Here is a 22,055-nt window from a genome sequence, read left to right as displayed (position 1 = left end):
ACCTTCAACATGAATGTAAAAGTAATTTAAAATTTTACAAGTTCAAAGAATAATGTTGTCCTTTTAATTAAACAACTTCATACTATGTAACACCGATAAATGGGGGGACCTTAGCAAACCTGAGGTTACATAAAAACACGTGTGTGGGGCAGGGGTGTCAAACTCCAGTCCTCAAGGGCCGGTGTCCTGAAACTTCCATGTGTCCCTGCTGCAACACACCTGAATAAAATTAGTAGGTCATTAGCAAGACTTGACAGCATGCTCCGGTGGCAACCCCTAACTTGACTCAAGTAAATTTAAATAAATGTAACTTTTTGGAAAAATGTACTTCTAAAAGTACTTTTTTTGCACCATGTTCATTCATTCATGAGGTGCTGTAACATGAATCAAATGTCTGAATTGCCACCTCAGCATGCAGTCAAGTTCTATAGCGTTTTGATAATGACCTATAGGGTCAATAGCTACCTATAGGGTGGGGGGCTGAATGTTGGGAGGTTAATTAAAGTGCACTTAGTTGAAGCTGAGAGACTCACAATAGGCCCATTTAAATTAAAGCACGTGCATGTGTGTCAAGAGCATGTTTTTCATAAACTACCTTGGATATTGGTCTCAAAAATACATTTGGATCTGGATGAGGGGAAAAAATGAATGAGACTGGTGGTGGTGTGGTGTGTGCTCATAAATAAACACATTTTTTTAAATGAATAAAAATCAAGGCTAGTGTTTAAAATCAATACTTTGACAGTTTTAGGGTGATACTGAGAAAGTATAAAACCATACTGTATGGGACTGAACTTCTTTCTCCACATTTATTTGTGGATTCTATTTGCCTTTATTTTGTTTATTCAAATTCTGTTGCCCAAATGAGCAAAAATCCAAGAGAGAGATTAACAATATTTCCTCCTTGTTTTAGGCATAGAGGACTGTGACTGACTGTGCTTAGTATGTTTATAATTCCAATGGTTTTGAAATACAGCCCAAAACCATGGCAGAACCTCCACCATGTTTCGCAGATGGCTGTAGACACTCACTCACTGTCTCTTCGCCATACATATCAACATTGATTTGAACCAAAACTATCATATTTTGATTCATCACTCCATCAGATCTGTTGCCACTGTTTTTCAGTCCAGTTCTTGTGTAATTTGGTGCATCTCAGCCTTTTCTCTGTGTTTCCCAGCCATTGAAGAATGGCTTCATGACAGCCACAGAAACCATTTTTCATTGTGCTACCTGCAAAAACAAACTTTACAAATGAATGAATAAATAACCAGTCACAGTGGTATTATATTATTCTGCGGGAGAGGCTCAATATTCAGTTCTGTTCACATTTCTCCTTCAGTCTTGTCTCCACTCTGAAACAAGCCATGTGTCTTGGTGGAGCAGTGAGCCAACAGATCTACAATAGCCGTTTCTCCACCAGGAAACATCTTCACTGGCCTATAAAACAAAGCTGGATCCCTGCAGCAGTTTGGGGAATCTGAGACCATTAAATCCGTGTGTCTTGGATACAAGTTGACAGATAAAGAGATTGTTTTAAAACCAATCCTTACAAAAAGAAAAGCAGAGCAATAGTCCTGAGATGAAAGAGCTGTGCTGCTTTGAGAAGACCTCAAGCTTGATAATTTATCTACTGAGGCAAAGGGAATCTTCCTGAACAAAAAGGCATCTTCGGACCCTGTAATGAGTTTCACCATCACATTTAACAGAGTCAGCCTTCTCAAGAAGAATTACAGAAGAGAAAATAAAGACTTAACCCTGAGAGCAGCATGTCTCCCTGTGACAGTCTAGCCATTGTTTCAAGGTTCCTCCACAAATTAACCCTGAGCAGATCAGAACATTTGTGTTTTATTGTATCTTTTATATTCAGGTATCTGAAATGTAAATTAGTGATAATTCTGTTAGTTTTTCACAATGTGGGGACTTTATTTCATTTGGAGAACTGTGAAAGGATGGCACAACATTTGAGAGGTGAGGGTTCATTTCAGTTTTATTTAAACTAATCTTACTTTAAGACAGCTGATCATAGCATTTGTGTTGAACAGTTATCAACATATTTGCTCAGTCTGGTTCTCAACAGCGTTGCTTTTCTCAAAAGAAAGATTTCCTGTAGATTTTCTGATCCCTGCCTGCTGAGGCCATCCATTAGACCATGAAACATTTCCCCTCTGAGATTGAGAGATACTGGCTAGGTACAGTTGGGCTCACCTCAGTGCATAGCTTGGGCTCCAGAACCAGTACTGGACTTGAAGAAAGCATCTGATTGTCCTTGGGACAAGCACCATGCTTTGGGAGCATGGGCTGTTACGATGCATTTGTCCTCTGCACAACTGCAATGGGAGCTTAGTCTGCATTGACGACAATAAGTCCTGCCCTTTGTCACTGATTGTGTTCATAATTTTTGTGGGCAGAATTTCCAGGTGAAGCCAGTAAGTGGAAGGCCTCCACCTGAGAGTAGAATCGATCTTTTATAATAAAGTCTCTCACAGAAATTACTTCCCTTTTTTTTTTTATCAGTTTCACATGTAAATAGTGCACATGCAAATAAGCCGTAGAAGAGACGAGCTAGAAATGTTAATATTGACTTGTACCTTGTATGAGTTCATTCTACTGTACAGGATTTGTGAGATTAAAATTGTGCTTTGCAGAATTTAAAATGGAGTCTTCTGCAGAATTCAATACAATGCATTAACATGAGTGAAATGTACCAGAGAAATGAGGTAGAAAGTTCTAGCCCAGTGATTGTACCTTTACAATCCGTGTGGACTGAGAGTGCAACGCAGTGTGTCTTCAATGTGTATAATGCCCTCCATAATGTTTGGGACAAAGACACAAGCTTTGTAGTTTGGCCTCTGTACACCACCACAGTGGATTGTAAATCAAACAATCAATATGCGAGTGCAGACTTGCAGCTTTAATTCAAGGGGTTGACAAAAATGTTTTACATGCAATGGTTTAAGAATTACAGCCACATTTCTACACCGTCTCTCAGTTCCAGAGGTTTAAAATTAATGACAGTTTCATGGCCAGATGAGGACTGCTCTCTTGTTGTTTAATGACAAATGAAGTGGACATTTTATCTGATGTTGATTTAAAGTGTTACATTTATATTTTATAGCTTTTCACTGCAATTTGATCGTAATTTTAAAGGTGAAACCTAGAAGAAATGTTTGTGTGTATGAGAGAGGCTGTAATTAGACTGAAAGACTCAAATAAACCTATCAGAGAGAAAACTTTAGAAGTGGCCAAATTCACAATCTGGTACATTCTTTAAAAGAATGAATGCACTGACCAGCTCAGCAGAACCAAAGGGCCCAAAAGACCACAGAAGACAATTAATGTGGATGTTGAATGAATTTCATACCATCTAACCAAGTCAAGAACACTCTTGAGGAAGCATATATTACTGTAAAAGCCTATAATCAAGAGGTGTCTTTGTCAATGTTAATACAGAGGGTTTATAACAAGGTGCAATCCCCTGGTTACACCAAGCCTGGGAGGGTCAGTTTAGACTTTGCCAGAAAAAAAGAGCTGCACAGGTGTGTAAAAAAAAATCTTTGAACCAAAATTAACCTGTACCAGAATGATGGGAAGAGAACGATATGGAGAAGGAGAGACACAGCTCATGATCCAAAGCATGCACTGCATCATCTGTCTAACCTGGTGGAGGAAGCGTTATAGCATGGGCACCTGTGTCTGCCAGTGGAACCAGGTCACTGGCGTTTATTGATGATGTGGCTGCTGATAGAAGTAGCAGGAGGAATTGTGAAGCATCAGCCAAATGCTGCAAAACTGATCAGACTGGTTTTTACCAGTTTATACCAATTTATATTAGTCTTTACCATTGATGCTGAACTTCTCAAAACTGAGGACTGCAATTCTTCATGCTAATTTTTTTGTAAAACCTATTGAATTAAAGCTGGAAGTCTGCACTTCAATCGCATACTGATTGTTTGATTAATAGTTCATTGTGGTGGTGAACAGGGGGCAAGACTACAAAACTCGTGTCTTTGTCTGAAACATTATGGAGGGTAGGGAACGTTTTGTGATCTGGAATATAATGCATGTGGAAAAATACCAAAGATACATCAGGTTCATAAACTTATAGGCAAGAGTAGGCTTTAACCCTCAGCATTTGTTCATTAAATTGTGTCTTGCTTCCACTATCTTTAAGTTTTGCATTTCACTATAACCATAAGATAGCCAGGTCCTAAAATATAGCGTATTAGAGCTCGCAGGAACACTGTGAATAGTCTCTCATATGAAACGAGCGATCACATGCTTAAATGAGCATGCCATTATTCATTGTACTAATCCCACATTACATGTTTTAACAGCTATTAGGGTAATTAATGAAGTGATGGAGAGTGACCTTTACAACTAATGAGCCATATTCATTCATTTGCCACATTTGGGCGCTGTGCAGTTGCACTCTGCAGAATCTATGAAAATCTTACTATCGAAACACAGGAAGCAGTTTGTGGTGAGCTGCTTCCCTCCTTTCTAGTTCAGTTTCAGGCGCTAAAGATGTACACTTAAGTGAAGGTGTGATCAGGCTTTTATGGTTTCAGTTGCATGATATCACAAACTATTGACAAACTGGCAGAAACTCAACTCAGAATAAACATGAATATAAAACAGAGGAAATACTGTTTGTCTATGGTCCTGTTTCTTATTAAACTGGGATGCAAGATTAATTATGGTGAACATGAATCATTAGCTAAATTATTCACCATGTAAAATGGTATTATTTTGTTTTCTTTGAAACATGACATGAACAGGTGGTTTAAAAAGTTAATTTTTATTAATGATCTATCCTAATTTGTTTATTTTGCGCATGGATAAGTCACGTGAACTCAGTAAACTTTACTGAAGTAAGAGCTCTACTAAATTTGAATTGTACTTTATACACTGCTCCAAAAAATGAATAGAAAACTTTCTAATCAGAGTTCAGCATCAGGTCAGTTAAACCTGTGGGATATTGATGGGGTCAGTGAAGTAGCAGAGGGGGCTGTTAATCAGTTTTAGCTGCTTTGGTGTTAATTAAATTAACAACAGGTCCACTAGAGGGGCAACAATGAGACAACCCCCAAAATAGGAATGCTTTTTGCATTTGGCTAGGGTCAGCGTCACTACTGGCAGCATGAGGCGATACCTGGATCCTACAGAGCTCGCCCAGGCAGTCCAATTCCTGAATAAATAAGTGCCATTGCCAGTGATAGAAGTCATTATGAATGGACTTTATAAATGAAAGTTAGGAGAGCTTGTTTAAGGTATTTACATTATCAGTTAAGAGACAATGAGCTTAGTTTTTGTTAGATTTGCTGCTGTGGGATCACTGGGCTCATTGTTGTGTTACATGACCCAGTTCTGGGCAAGCTTTATCTGCCAGACAGATGGCCTCACATTTGACTTTCATATACAGAGGAGCTCATGACAGTGGGTGCTCAGGTCACGTGACTGCAAAACAAGCCAAAATCAGCACTCCACTAGCTGCGGAAGTGCTGATAACATTAAAAGAATTAAGTATAACCAAAACTATACTCCTCAGTATGGGACAAAAGATAAATATATATTTCAATATGCATAGGAAACATAAATTAAGAAAAATAAACTACCTGTTTGTCTTTTACTAATTAAATATTAAAATGATTGCTCATGGGAGGTTTTAGAGTGTGGGGGGTGGGGGGTATTGATATGCTTTACAGGGTTAATAGAGTGTAGCTATATAGTGCAGTACCAAATTTAGCCACTTGATGGGGATCTAAGTCTGATTTGTGCCTTTCAGATTCTCCAGACAAGATCATTCCTGAAAAACTTTCATGGCAAGAGTAAAGCTGTATCATAAAACAGCAATTAAAAAATACACAGGTACAAAAAGAGCTTTAAGGATAAAATCCAAAATAAATAAATAAAATAAAAATAAGTAATAATACATGATGTATTGGAATGTATCTGAAATGTAGCCAAGACACATGAGCAGAATTAAGATTTGTAGAGCATTTATGGAAAGACGAACCTAAAATATTTTTTTGGTTTAGCTGCCATTTAGATTTAACAGTAGGTTTGTACTTCTTACCTCTAATAAGGATTCTAGCATCCAGATCTAAATGTTAAAACAGAAGAACTGTAAGACCAAGTGCAGATTAGAAATTTGATTTAAAAGAAGAACTCTGTTTATTTAGCATATGGCTATATTGATGGTTTGTTGGTGACCTTGTGTAGCAGCATCTTTTAATAAAAAAGATGCTGCTACACAATTTAGATGCTGTTTCCTCCAAAATGTTATCACATCTATATTTAAATTAAGATTAAGCCTAACTGTCTCCAACTGTGGTGTGAGCCAGTGCAGGTGAGGTGCCGACAAGCAGGTGGGTGAAAAATAAGCTGCAAAACTAACCTGAGTGACAAACCAGCGAAAGACAGTGTTTCCTGATGCTATTGTGACGACTCTTGTTCAGTTACATTTAACTTGGATCCTTTAAAAAAAAAAAAAATTGTTTGTTATAATTTCATGCTGTGACATTTTATTTCACTCTGAAGAGCCTAAAATTGTTGCCACTATCTGGCGGCAAAAATCTATCAGCATATCAAGATCCTAACAACACCTCTGTTCACTGTTGTCTTGCCTCTCAGCATCCAGATAAGTAAGAAGTCATTTAAAATCATATTAGCGTGCATCATAGGTGAACTGTTGACTCTCACTGTAGCAGGCTCGTAGCAGTCGGTCTCTCTGATCATCTGATTGGTGCTTTTTTTCATTAATTCCCTGATCTTAATTTAAATCTAGATGTGACCACATTTTGGAGGATGCAACAACTTTCATTATTTCATAAGCTTTTAACATGCACCAAGTAACTGGCAAACCACCATTTTAGCCACATTCTAAATAAACAGAGTTTTAGAAACTAGCAGATGTCTTTCTTTAAATCGAGTTTCTAATCTACAGTTCTTCTGTTTTCACATTTCAATCTGGGTGGTAAAAAAAGAGAAATTTCCATATTCAATGTTCCCTCTAAGATGCGCACGTGCGCAATTGCGCACTGCTGGCACGGTCTGTGCGCACAGAAAATCTGCGTTGCGCACAAAAAAAATCTAACCTGAATTGAAATTAAAATTAATACTTTAACAATTCTGCTTAGCAGTGTTAGTCAGTAAGTGACTGGGTGCTCCCGGGATTAGAACGATGCCACCTTATCCCATAGTCCAGCCAATAATGCGATTCACATTCGTATATACGCAGCTAATCAACGTCGTTGACAGGCTATGACAGCGTCCTTATGTGCCGACACCGGAGTTTTAGTTAGCAAAGCGGCGTGGCTGATGTGGAGTGAAGCCACGTTAATGACAACGTGTACAACCATTGGAGATGTGAGCAGGACAGACGGAGCAATTGACGGGAAAAGTGTGGACTTTATACCAGTTTTTAAATTGTGTTGATAGGCCACGTAAAACCAGAGTTATGATAAAAATATCTGCAATGTTTGGTTTTCTTCCTGAATACTATCGTTGTTTATATTTACTGCGGGAAGAAACGGTAAAAACAGCGTTTTATAAGAAAAGAGGCTCCAAAGCACTCTCCACCTGTGAGCAAAAACAACCCCCCCCCCCCCCCCCCCTCTCTTTCCTATTCGTCCTAAAAAGTACCATGTCGACCAATCAAAAAAATGGTATGGCAACGTGGCATCTAGTTGTTAAGAAACGGGAGGAAGTTTTAGGAGTGACGGCGGTGCTTTGAGATGTGAGAGATTTGAGACGTTTAGCGCAAATCTTGTGTAGTTAGTGTGTAGTGTAGTCAATAGTTTTGTTGTGTGTGTCAGAACAATGAGGCGACTACTGAATGTTACAGGTGTTACAGGAGTGATACATCTCCTGTTGTCAGGCCTGCAGGTATCAGGCTGTTGTTCTCCTTTATCTCATAGTGGACAGAAATTATTTTTGGAGTGGCACAAATAATTTGTGTGGCATCAGATTTGATGCAGAACAGCTGATTGTTCTGTAAATAGTTTGAAATGTTTATTTAAAAACGCCTTGGCTGCATTTAAAAAATAGCTGCAAAAACTTTGTTGTTTGCCAAACTGAGTTACTTTTTTGAGGAGTAACTATATAATTAATTGCCCAGCATTGGTCATTATATACTATATTTTGCAGACAGAGTTACAGGGCTCTCTCCCAGACCACAGACTCATACTCATAATACAAGTCAGAGCTGTATTAAAAAAAATAAAAAAAAAGAAAGTTGTGTTTTTGAAATTGGAGTTCAAGTTATTTTTACTTCCAATAGTGTTAACATACTACACAGGCCAATGGCTAGATTTTTTTTACATTTTCATTGTAAATGGGCTAAAGCAGTTTAAAAGTAGTCTAACATAAATGTAAATGCTGTAATTTGATTATTTTAATACACCATGTAACTTGGATGGATTGGATGTCGCTCTGATGTCGCTCACAGTGGTCCAAGGGATCGCTCAGGGAGTTTGTGTGTTCGCTCAGACAAATGAAAAATTAGAGGGAACATTGCATATGATATGATGTTTTTAGGGAAAATGTGTGTTTGTGTATGAGTGTCATTTTCTAAAGTAAGGCAATGGTCAGATACTCTGCTAGGCCTCAATCTAAGATGTGTAAATGTGGAAGCCTCCTTTCTGTCCAGCGCATGATGCCTGGGCACTGTACAGTGATGGTCCCACCCACTCACAGCAGCTGGAAAAAATGCAAATGTTGCTTATGCAATAAAAAGACACTGAAAAAAGAGAATTCATGGATGGGTAGCTTTGCTTAAATCCTCCAGTTTCGAGAGAATGGGACTCATGAGGTGACATAATTTAGCAGGAAGTGCAAAGTCAATTCTAATGAATGAGGACTGATTCCTGTGAAACTGGGTGGATTAATAACGCTTCTGATAAGAACCTTTTGATTGCTTTGTGTAGTGTATAACGTGAGAATGCATGTTCTCCTTTTTGACAGACAAATGTTTTACTGCTCTGTCACATGATTTATGGTTAAGAAGTAAATTATGGACATGGTTTAAACAACTGATTTGCATGTTAGTTACACTTTCATTACATAACGCTGTCTTTTGTGCTGACATTTGAAGGAATTGCTTTTAATTGTCCTGGATTTTGCACAGTAGATTTTTCCACAACATGACAATCTCCATATACATTCTGTTCTTCGAGAGGTGAGTCATGGCTGCTGAGAAGACAATTACAAAACAGAAATTTGACTTCAGTGCACAAACTGTACAAACTGACTCAGCTCAAGTCACAATATTACCTCAACACTCCAACTGATGTATTCATCCGATAGAGCTGAACGTGTAAACAATTTTAAAAAAGAAGTAAAAATAGTCCTTCCATGACTACATTATGCTTAAATATGCTAAATGCATGTCAAAAATCTCCTATCTCCGTGTAAGTTCTCAGTCATCCAGTTGAGTCATAAGAGCTTGAAAAGAAGAAAGAGGGTTCTCCAGTGCTAGAACAGCTGGAGTAGAGTCCCTGTTTTATACTCTGCTTTATCAACGTGGACTAATAAAGCAGTGGGTACTTGCCCACTTTTAGAAACAGTGGCCGACTCCAGCGGATGCTGGTCAGGTGCTCCGACAGGAAAATGCCCCTAACCTCGGGACTGTGGAGCATGGATAACAAAAATGAAAGCATAAAACGTGAAAATGGCCGGAAATGTTAGGACACCTTCTGCGGATGATGCAGGTTTCACAAGCTTCCTCGAGCACTTGGAGAAAACGAATTATTGGAATTTTCCTCTCTGAATACAGACCTGTGGAGTCTTAATGGAAACTTACCGGAAGTAATCATCAGACATGGCGCAACCTGTGGGCGCAGCGTCAGTAGGTGGCTGAGAATGATATAAATACGAGACACGATGCAGTAATTACACAGCATTACAGTACACCTGTATGAGAGCAACATGGAAGGACACCACAAAGGTAAGACTTTAGGAAGTTATTCTTTATATAGATTGAGAGCTAAATTTAACAACCAGGAAGAGTGTTAAATCACCAAGCACTCTAATAATAATAATGATGATCATGACGATAACAACAATGCTTGCAATGTTATTAAACGAACTATTGGTTGCCTACAGTGTTGAACTTGTGCACTGGTGCAAGTTAATCCTAACTGTCCAACTGTGATTTTGTACAGAAATTTACTGTATAAAACTCATAGCAGGGTTAATGGGTTGTGGTAGCTTTGTGTTAGTGGTGAGAATCCAGCTATTTGGTTCAAATAGGTGTGCAAAAGGCAATCATGCTTAACTAATGTCTTCCTTAATGAAATTTCATGTCAAATATCATGTTGCTACAGGCAGCTACTCTTTCAGTACTCTGAGGCCAGGTATTACAGTTCTGGGTCTTTGTTAGCATTACAGATTGTAAAATTAAAGTATCAGAATACAAGTTAAAAAAGCCAGTGCTTGATGTCTCTGCTTTCTGTCTCTGATAGTTAACCCTTTTACGCCTGAACTATGAAATAAGGGCCAGGAAAGTTACTTTTTTTGATACTGGACTATTTATTCTGACAAATGAGAGAAAAAAAAAAATATGGGTTTTAATTTGTATCATATTCACTATAGCCACTATAGTTAAGAGATATTCTGCCAATTACTAATCTCACTTTAAGGTGCGATAATGTTCTGATCTGTTTTGGCTTTTAGTTTCCTCTTTGCTGTGTTCCAGAGAGGCTGCTTTGATTCGTCTCCTACTGGTGTCAGGGAAACAGTGTTGTTGGGAAACAGGGTTGTTGGGAGACTGTTTAGGGTGTGTTTGAAAGCGGTTGGTCAGTCTCAGCACCAGCTGACGTAGGTGACTGTTTTCTGGGACCCTTTTTGGGCTTTGGAGGGCTTTGGAATGGGGTGTGGTTTAAGAACTGGATTTAAAACTTGACTAAAAAATGTGAACACTTAACTCTGGCTGACCGGCAATTGTTGGTGTTTTTGTGTGTTTGCGTAAAGTCTATCGGCAGAGTTTCTGTTGGGTGTTTACCCCAACAGCCATAGCTGTGATGACTGGATGGACCCCATACTTCACTACCCTGCAGAGCAATGGGCATTGAACTCTAACTGGAATTTAGAAATGTAAAATTAAAATTTTCTCTTAACTGGATTTAGAGCTTTTATAACCTTTTCTTTAGTGTATTATCCATGTTGATGTTATAATTATGCTACTATGGTTATACCAAGGTGTCATACTGTTTTAATGAAGCTGATACCTCACTCCTCTTTTCTGTGTTTGAAAGATAAAACACTCTTATCCAAATTTCTCTCAGTACTATAACTAAGTCGGTGTTGAAGGTGAAGTGCAGAAGTGAAATCAGCTTTAAGAGAGAAAAAATCTTACAGGAAAGCAGATTACAGAAGAAGGTCTGTGTCAGCTGAATGAGGAAGTGTTCCACACTAAGAATTAAAAAAATGGGAAATTGGAAGAAAAAGATGAATTGCTAAATCATTCGTTAAGCACTTTGTTGCCAAACAATCTTTTACTTCAGCCAGCTTTGAGGAAAGCTTTGGAGAGCCTTCTTTACACGGAAGGCTGTCATGTTTGTACATAATTTGCATCAGCTGACCTTTTCAAAATGTATCTAATTTTTGAGAAAGCCACTGATGTCAGAACTCATATGATTTAATTTGGATTTATTCAGAAGAGAAAACCAGTGACGTCCAAAGCTCAGCAGATCCAGGTCATCCGGTGAAATGTTCTCCAGTCATCATTGACAATATTCCTCTGAATGGACCCACTCTGAATGTACTCGCGTCAGAGAACTTCATTCACCAGTCCATGTCCATCATTGTGGAAAATGCAATGAAAAAGGCCACAGATGTCAGAGAAAAGGTAAACAATGAATGTATGGATATGTAACTATATGACAGCAAATTCTGCTCTGTTTGACTTCGACATGTTTGTTCCTGCTGATCAGGTTTGTGAGTGGCGCTCTCCCGAGCAGCTGAAAGAGCTGCTGGACCTCGAGCTGAGAGATGGGGGAGAGTCAGAGTCTGAGATCCTGCAGCGCTTCAAAGATGCCATCAGATACAGCGTCAAGACTAGTGAGTGTTTGAAATGTAATGAACTGAGATCCGAACACAGAGACACCACTTTAGGAAAGTGGCTTCCTGAGCTATTCTGGTGTTTCTGTAGCAGTGATGTGGAGGGACATTTAATGAACCCATGCTACCAGGTGTAGATACCAAATACCCTGCAGACAATCATCAGAATAATGGGTAGATCAGGAGACAATGGCCTCTGGGCATAAACAGGCACAAACAACACGTTCTCACTCCCAAAGCGTAATATTTGATGCTAGGTGACAAATCGTCAACATATTACACCTCTGGGCACCCAACATGTCCCTAAATGACGAGATCGGAAAAATAAGGAAACGCCAGTGCCGTTTGAAATCAATCTACACATGTTCGTTCATTTTACTTAAATCGCTTTGGAAAACACTATTTAACGTCATTAAAGTGCTGGTTAAAGTTAGGGAGAAGGTTATGGTTAGGGTTAGGGATAAGGATAGAGTTAGGGCTGGAATACATGGCTGGAACGTGTATTACCGGGGGACCATAATTCTACTGATTTCATCCATAACCCGGTGCGTAGCATAAGAACGCGGAAGTTCACCTTTCACGCTCCTCAGGAACGCCGCGGGACGTGACAAATCGTCGGGATGTTACGCCTCAGGCACAAGAAGCTATATGTCGTTTAGTGGTCCCTCACATCTCCTTAATGTAATTTAGCACCTCTTTAACTGTTGACACCTCTTTTCTTTTATATTTCTGACATCAGTCTGCTGGAGTTTTTAATGTCTCTGTAGCTGTTTTGTGTTGGCCGAGGTTTTGTATTTCACTGGATTTCTTTGTAGTTTCTTTGCTTGTCTTTGTTGTAATTTTGCTTTTTCTTCAGTCTCTTTACAACTCCTTTTTTTGTAATTTTGTTATTTTTTTTAACTCTCTTTGTGTCTCTTTATATTGTAATTCCATTTTTGAGTCAGTTGGATCTCAACTTAAAAAAGATGCAGAGTTGTGTTGAACTCTTGAAGATGTAAATTCTGAATGAAGAAATGACACTTTGATGCATTTTTACTTACTTACTTCAAGATGTTTGATTAGCCCTTACCTGATTCTTACCTTGCCTGATTCAGCTTTTAATATTTTTTAGCTCATCCTCGTTTCTTCAACCAACTGTATGCTGGGATGGAGCCCTACTCTATGGTGGCAAGCTTCATTATTGAGGCCCTCAAGCCCAGCCTGTGAGTTACAGCACTTATTTACAGCTAAATCCAGGATCATTCAATATTCAGTACTGTTGTAATATTTGGTAAATGTTTGGTTTTTAATCAGGTACACATACGAGGTGGCTCCAGTCTTCACGCTGGTGGAGGAGGCTGTGTTGAAGAAGATGATGGAGCTGATTGGCTGGAAGAATGGCGGAGATGGAATCTTCAATGCAGGTATAATCGCCGACAGATAATAACAGCAGGTATACCAGAGTTGGAGAAAGAACGTCATCAAGTCATGAAACTGATAAAAAAATGAGACTATGACATCACCTCTTCTTTTGCACATTTTTTAGAAGATAGCCAATTGTTGTAGTGATGAAAACCAAATACTTATACTATACTGGCTGATACAGAAATTTAACTGCTCAACAGCTTAAAACCTGCTTTGACATATTTTCATGTGATAATGCATCCAGTGAGGGTGACAGGTTCGTATTACAGAAAAGCCAGTTTAGCAACTTCTTGTAATGAGTCAATCAGTTGTGTTATATTACGATTCTTTGAGAAATAACGATAATCTTGGTGATAGTATGTGTTTCTGATTACGCTACCTCTACAATTGTTAAGGTTGCCCATGCCGTACACACAAAAGCTTCCACACCGTCACAGATTTGAACTGTGTGCGCCACGTTTCAGTAAAATAAAGGCTTTGATTTGTGCATCATTGCACTTTGTCAAAACCTTTTTGGACACACAGTTGAATGTTAATATCTTTCCTTAAGAAAATAAACATCTCCTATGTTGCTTTCCTTTCAGGCGGTTCAATGTCCAACATGTATGCTGTGAACTTAGCAAGGTACCGTTGCTGCCCTAACATAAAGGAGAACGGTCTCTCTACAGCTCCACGCTTGGTCATGTTCACGTCACAAGAGGTACGTTTTATAAAGTGTCATCACAAAAAAAATGCTTTCACTGATTTTTTTTTGGCCACATTTTCTTACTTCCTAAAAGAAAATCCTAAATATAACTTGTCTAACCCTCGTAATAAGCAGAACATTCTTTTCTGGCCTCTTAAACACAAATGAATGTTGGCATCAATGTTTTACTTGCTTGATTAAGCAGACAAATCTTGCATCTCTTGAGGGGATGCTCGCCTTGCAAATCTACCAGATTCTTTGAACAACGGTTCGCGCGGTGAAATTAGATCTGCTTTGTACGATCGTAATTGTTGCGTAATTCTTCCTTTATCTCTTTCAGTGTCATTACTCCATTTCCAAAGCAGCAGCTTTGCTGGGGATTGGCACAAAGAATGTTTACGCGATACCATCTGATGAGAGGTAAAGAGCCACTCGCACACTCCCGTCTGTTTACACCTACAGAGGGACCTGGCAATGCAAGGTCCAGAGTTGGTGTGGGAATACCTCATTGTGTTTCAGTGAAAATGACACTTAATCTGCTGGGGTAAAAATGAATTAGTAAGCTGACTGAATGATGAGTTGCTGTGTGTGTTTTTCAGAGGGAAGATTATTCCTTCTGCTCTGGAGGAGCAAATACTGTCTGCCAAAAGTGAGGTGAGCGAGCAGTCGCTGGCTGTTGTGATGGGCTTTTATTAAAGTTACAGAATTATTGAACAAAATGTTCCTGTGCGTGTGTTCAGGGTGCAGTTCCCTTCATGGTAAACGCCACCGCAGGAACCACAGTGCTCGGAGCGTTTGATCCCATCGATGTAATTGCCGACATATGTGAGAAGCACAACCTGTGGCTGCATGTGGATGTGAGCCCTATGATTAATTAATCGATTTATTAATTTCCTGTAACTGTCAGGGCTCTGTGTGCGGCAGGCAGAGGTGAGGATCCAAACGCAGGACTCGTAAAACCAGATTTCAACAGAAAACCACAGCTTTATTGCTGGCAAAGCACAAAACATGAACAAGACACAAACACTGAGAACCGGGAACACACAGGCATGATCTGATGGTACGACGCGACACCGAGCATGGGAAAACACAGGACTTATATACACAGGGTAGTAATGAGGGAATGGGCAACAGGAGGGAGACACAGCTGGGAGAGATCAGGACTAACGAGACAGGGGAAACAAAGCAGCACACACTAACATAAGACAAAGACTTTCACAATAAAACAGGAAACATGAAACACTACTCAAAGACACGGACTCAACACAGAGAGACAGACAGAACATGACACATGGAACTGAACTATACATGAAACCACAATTCCTAAAACATGGATAACAGAAACATGAAACTCTAATAATCATCACCATCACAAGAGAATAAGAAAACAATCCATCATTCAAAATTAAACCAAACCATAACTCAAAATACTGGGTCCAACAGACCCAGAACCGTGACAGTAACCATGTCTGACAATCAGCTCTTCTTATTATAATATTCTCTTTTTTCCTCAGGCATGTTGGGGAGGAGCAGCTCTGGTGTCCAGCAGGCATAAACACCTGTTAAAGGGCATCCACAGGTAAACAGGCAGCTGTACGGATGAAAGCATCATTGCCTCTTAGTAAAGTGAAATGCTGATCGTTTCCTGTTGTAACCTCTCCTCCTGCTTTGTGCTTTTGATCAGAGCGGACTCTGTTGCCTGGAACCCTCATAAAATGCTGATGGCATGTCTGCAGTGCTCGGCTTTCATGGTCAGAGACAAAACGGTAAGCATATATAATCCTCATCAACAGACTCCTCAGCTGTGGTCCAGAAAACAGCACATGTGACTGTGACTTCTTACATTTTCAGCCTCTTTACAGCTCCATATAGTCAGGCTAAATCTTTGACAGGAAAAAAGTTATAAATTATAACAAGCTTGTCACTACTTGTGTGTTAGCTACACAAGTTAGAAAGAAAACTTTAAACTACATTAAAGTTATAGTCAAACACAAAAGGTCAGTTGAATGTTAGGTTTGGCTCCCACTCACTTCTCTCAAGGCCTTAAAGACAGACTCAGGGCTGTTCGGTGATTCTGCAAATTCACACCGTCGTTAATCTCTCACTCGGCTCTTGTGCTCTTTCTGTTAACAGAAATTCAAACTGGAAATGTAGAGTTTACCATTCTAGACAATAACTGCACTCTTTACGTGTCCGGACCCGTCTTCATTTTTACATAAGCCATACACCCTATATACATACGTATATATTGGTTGTTGTTGTTTTTGTTTTTTTTTTAACTGAGTTATGTTTGGACATTGCTTCATATGGAATTATATCTATGTACCTTAATGAATACTTTAAGGTTAACCTATAGAAATGAGGATAAAGGTGAGGCCTGTTTTATGTCGGTCCATCAGTGGTTGTTGAAATTCTTGCTGAAAACTTTAGTGTTACAGTCCAGCTCACACAACTCAGCAAACATGACTGGAATATGAATGTACATCAGAGAAATATGACCAGCCACATACGCTTAATTAACAAATTGAGGCTAGGACAGATCACCAGTCTATCTGTCTATATAAACAGTGGAGCATTAGACAGCTATGTGCTTCAGCACAGTCATTCAGCAGAGCTCTGGGCCTGGGGTGGACCTGCCAGTACAGTTCACTGCAGACTAGTTCTCTTGTAGTTCCACATTTTGGATTTATATATAATGCTAAATGCTCGCATAAAGGCCTAGTTGCATTATGCTGTCAACATGTGTAGGCTTACACTTTTTCCAAACTGATTAAGAATCACTGAAGGAAAACAACTTTAAACAGAGTAAAAGGTAACATTCAGTACAGTCCGAAATACCCATCATTATCTAGTCTTGTGCAGACTACAAGTCCTGGTTTCCTGTCTTTCTTGTGCTGACATAAATAAAAAAAGTTCTCCGACTGATATACCAGAGTCTATTACCTCCTGTTAAAATATAAAATGTACTCTATATAACTCATCTGTGTCCTTGTGCTTCCTCAGAGTCTCCTGCAGCGCTGCCACTCTGCTCGGGCCTCTTATCTCTTCCAGCAGGACAAGTTCTATGATGTCAGCTACGACACGGGGGACAAGTCTGTGCAGTGCAGCAGGAAGCCGGACGCTTTCAAAATCTGGCTCATGTGGAAGGCTTTGGGAAGCAGAGAGCTGGAGCAGAGGGTGGACAGAGCCCTCGCCATGGCAAGGTCAGTCTGAGGAACCATGGGCTGCAGATAAATATCACAGTGACCGCATGGCAATATTTACTAAATCAGCTCATCACAGAAATATGCACCAAAAATTTATGTAGTGGTCCTTCACACTACAGAAGTATTGCTCATTCATGGAATACAGGCTTTGTAGCATAAATTACAAAAGAACAGACCCAGCAGTGCTTCATGCACAGAGACTGAGGACTGCAGTGAGCTAACTGCTCTAACTTTAACTGACAATATGAAACTATGTGCACGACTGTGGTGACCAAGCTGGTGCACAGTGCACTCTAGTGGCCATTTTTGTGAATGACCTCAGTAATAAGCAAAATGTGGAATGGCATTATTATCATTTATGTTTAATTTCAATAAAATAAAAATAATAAAAATGCAAAATATACAGTAACATTATAATAAATTACTTGATTAATGAAAAATATTACTCTTTTTAAAATGATTGGTTGGCACACTATATAACCCCTAGGCTATATAGTGCATTCTCAATGCATTTTACAGATATATTTGCTTTAATAAATCAAAAATATGTAGTTAATTATCGATATGAAAGACTAATGATTGAATTAAAAAAACAGTTACATTATTATTAACCCCAATTCTGAAAATATTGTGATAAATGCAAAGACTTTCCCTATGACAGCTGGGACAGGCTGCACCCCTAAGACTAAGTATTATTATGGCTTGTATGTTTAGCGGTGGAAATGACGATTTAAATCTGTGTTGCGATCTGAAGCTAAATCTTCTTCATCGCAGATATCTGGCAGAAGAGATCAAGAAAAGAGAAGGATTCCGTCTGCTGATGGAAGTAAGTTAATTCACACTAAACCACTAAATTTCATGTCATTACGAACTATGAAAAGAAACATTTCATTCATGTTTTTATTTATTTATAGAAGTGCATACATCTTAAGTTTGTATTTTCTCTACAGCCTGAATATGCTAATATTTGCTTCTGGTACATTCCACCGAGCTTGCGAAACCTTCCAGATGGCCCTGAGCTCTGGGAAAAGCTCCACAAAGTAAGTCGTTAACCACCTAAAAGTGACTTTCTAAAATTTGACAGTGACCAAATCCTCCGCAGTGTGTTTTGTGCCAGTCATTGGAGTGTTTCCTCCCTCCTCCTGCAGGTGGCACCTGTGATCAAAGAGCGCATGATGAAGAAGGGCAGCATGATGGTGGGCTACCAGCCCCACGGAGAAAAGGCCAACTTCTTCAGGATGATCATCATCAGTCCTCAGGTCAGCAGGCAGGACATGGACTTTGTCCTGGATGAGATCCACAATCTGGGAAAGGACTTGTGATGACTCTCCAGCTTTGCACATCAGGGGCAGGCTTGTTGAGAACAGGGCCAGTTTTACCACCACCATTATGCAGCCCCCTCCACCTTTCAGTTTTCACTTCCTTTTGTTGTTTACAATAAATTTATTTAATCTATTTAAATGTAAGTAAGGCAGGGAAGTGACAGGGGCAGAGATGTATGTTTGTTTACCTGCTACCTGATTTCCTCTTGATTTATTTTTGTTACAGTTTTTATATGTGAGAGTGACATGCTGTTTGTCTTAGATTTTTATTAAAGTCCCAAAACTGATTTCACTCATTAATTTGTGAATGGCTGATTAATCTGCTAGCTTGCACTAAGAGTGCTCACATAATCCAACAAAGATGTGTTAATGTTTTACCAGAACACAGCAGGTCAGCAGAGGCCCCACACAATCACTGTGGCTTAACAGCCACAGCATGCATTCATGTTTATCTCGCTAAGTGAGCATATCTTTGTGGATGCCAGTGACCTAAAATCCTTTGTGACTCTGCAGAAGTTCATAATGGAAGCAGCAGCTGGCAGCAGGGTATTTAAGTCAACATCAATGAAATACCCCAGCGAAATTGAAATAAAATATCTTAGCTGGCTTCTTTTCACAAATAAATGAATCTTTATGCAGGGCCCAGAATGAAAGAAAGACAAAAGCAAACAGAGATAGCAGACAAAATATATCTACATCTAGCTATCTGTCTATCTATCTATCTCTCTCTATACACACACACACACACACACACACACATAAACACCCAGCTCGCCCCTGCGGGCAGTTTATCCTTCAAGCTCGGGTCCTCTACCAGAGGCCTGGGAGCTTGAGGGTCCTGCGCAGTATCTTAGCTGTTCCCAGGACTGCGCTCTTCTGGACAGAGATCTCCGATGTTGTTCCCGGGATCTGCTGGAGCCACTAGCCTAGCTTGGGAGTCACCGCACCTAGTGCTCCGATTACCACGGGGACCACCGTTACCTTCACCCTCCACATCCTCTCGAGCTCTTCTCTGAGCCCTTGGTATTTCTCCAGCTTCTCGTGTTCCTTCTTCCTGATATTGCTGTCATTCGGAACCGCTACATCGATCACTACGGCCGTCTTCTTCTGTTTGTCTACCACCACTATGTCCGGTTGGTTAACCACCACCATTTTGTCCGTCTGTATCTGGAAGTCCCACAGGATCTTAGCCCGGTCATTCTCCACCACCCTTGGGGGCGTCTCCCATTTTGACCTCGGAACTTCCAGGCCATACTCGGCACAGATGTTTCTGTATACTATGCCGGCCACTTGGTTATGGCGTTCCATGTATGCCCTGCCTGCTAGCATCTTGCACCCTGCTGTTATGTGCTGGATTGTCTCAGGGGCATCTTTACACAGCCTGCACCTGGGGTCTTGCCTGGTGTGATAGACCCCAGCCTCTATGGATCTTGTACTCAGAGCTTGTTCTTGTGCTGCCATGATTAGTGCCTCTGTGCTGTCTTTCAGTCCAGCTTTGTCCAGCCACTGGTAGGATTTCTGGGTATCAGCCACCTCCTCTATCTGCTGGTGGTACATACCGTGCAGGGGCCTGTCCTTCCATCATGGTTCCTCGTCTTCCTCCTCTTTCTTGGGTTTCTGCTGCCTGAGGTATTCACTGAGCACTCGGTCAGTTGGGGCCATCTTCCCAATGTATTCTTGGATGTTCGTTGTTTCATCCTGGACTGTGGTGCTGACACTCACCAGTCCCCAGCCCCCTTCCTTCCGCTTAGCGTACAGCCTCAGGGTGCTGGACTTGGGGTGAAACCCTCCATGCATGGTAAGGAGCTTTCTTGTCTTTATGTCAGTGGCTTCTATCTCCTCCTTTGGCCAACTTATTATACCAGCTGGGTACCTGATCACGGGCAGGGCGTAGGTGTTGATAGCCCGGATCTTGTTCTTACCGTTCAGCTGACTCCTCAGGACTTGCCTGACCCTCTGCAGGTACTTGGTGGTTGCAGCTTTCCTAGCGGCCTCTTCATGGTTCCCATTCGCCTGCGGGATCCCCAGGTACTTGTAACTGTCCTCTATGTCTGCAATGTTGTCTTCTGGTAGCTTGATCCCCTCAGTTCTGACTACCTTCCCTCTCTTTGTTATCATCCGACTACACTTCTCCAGCCCGAATGACATCCCGATGTCATTGCTGTATAGCCTGGTAGTGTGGATCAGTGAATCGATGTCTCGTTCACTCTTGGCATACAGCTTGATGTCATCCATGTACAGGAGGTGGCTGACAACTGCTCCGTTTCGTAGTCGGTATCCGTAGCCAGTCTTGTTAATGATCTCACTGAGGGGGTTCAGGCCTATGCAGAACAGCAGTGGGGACAGAGCATCTCCTTGGTAGATCCCGCACTTGATGGTGACTTGTGCTATGGGCTTGGAGTTGGCCTCTAGTGTTGTACGCCACATCCCCATTGAGTTCCTGATGAAGGCTCGTAGGGTCCTGTTGATCTTGTACAATTCTAGGCATTCCAGTATCCAGCTGTGGGGCATTGAGTCATAGGCCTTCTTGTAATCAATCCAGGCTGTGCACAGGTTGGTCTTGCAGTCTCGGCTGACTGTTCTGTCTACCAGTAGCTGGTGTTTTGCGCCTCTGGTATTCTTGCCAATCCCTTTCTGTGCCCCGCTCATGTATTGACCCATGTGCCTGTTCATCTTAGCTGATATGATGCCTGACAGGAGCTTCCATGTAGTACTGAGGCAGGTTATTGGTTGGTAGTTGGATGGGACCGGTCCCTTCTTGGGGTCCTTGAAGATCAGGACCGTCCAGCCTTCGGTTAGCCATTCCGGGTGTCTCTCGTCAACTAGCAGCTGGTTCATTTGTGCTGCCAGACGCTCGTGGAGTGCAGTCAGCTTCTTCAGCCAGTAGGCGTGAACCATGTCGGGGCCTGGTGCTGTCCAACTCTTCATACTAGAGAGCCTTGCTTGGATGTCTGCCACCATGATGGTTATGGGACCCTGTTCAGGGAGGTTGCTATGGTCTGCCCTCAGATCCACTAGCCACTGAGCATTGCCATTATGGGTTGCGTCCTTCTCCCATATGCTTTTCCAGTATTGCTCCGTCTCCAGCCTTGGTGGTGCTGTTCTCTTAATGTTCCCTTGCCACTGAGAGTACACCTTTGCTGGTTCTGTGGAGAACAGCTGGTTTATTCTCCTGCCTTCTATCTCTCTGGTGTACCTCCTCAAGCGGCTGGCCAAGGCTGTGAGTCTTTGCTTGGCAGTTTCCAAGGCCTCAGGTATGGACAGCTTGCTGTATTTTTTATGCACCTTCTTTGTCGCACCTTTCTGCAACTCCGTTAGTTGGCTAACCTCCCTCCGTGCTACTTTGATCTTGCCCTCTAGCCTCCTTCTCCATGG

The 22,055-nt window shown here is 40.8% G+C and overlaps 1 protein-coding gene across 1 annotated transcript; it reads left to right on the top strand.

Moving 5' to 3' along the window:
• The first annotated feature begins 14,068 nt into the window (after window positions 1-14,068).
• On the top strand, window positions 14,069-18,680 carry LOC134635404 (acidic amino acid decarboxylase GADL1-like). Its single transcript, XM_063484787.2, has 10 exons — window positions 14,069-14,167; window positions 14,493-14,572; window positions 14,752-14,806; window positions 14,893-15,009; window positions 15,667-15,731; window positions 15,837-15,918; window positions 17,156-17,355; window positions 18,133-18,184; window positions 18,309-18,398; window positions 18,507-18,680. Exons 1-10 carry the CDS (start codon window positions 14,069-14,071, stop codon window positions 18,678-18,680), a joined length of 1,014 nt encoding a protein of 337 aa, XP_063340857.2.
• Window positions 18,681-22,055: the final 3,375 nt, after the last annotated feature.

The sequence above is a fragment of the Pelmatolapia mariae genome, linkage group LG10_11, assembly GCF_036321145.2.
Source record: "Pelmatolapia mariae isolate MD_Pm_ZW linkage group LG10_11, Pm_UMD_F_2, whole genome shotgun sequence".
NCBI classification, from domain to species: domain Eukaryota; kingdom Metazoa; phylum Chordata; class Actinopteri; order Cichliformes; family Cichlidae; genus Pelmatolapia; species Pelmatolapia mariae.
The sequence above is the reverse complement of the archived record's forward strand: the minus strand, read 5'-3'. Positions and strand labels throughout refer to the sequence as shown.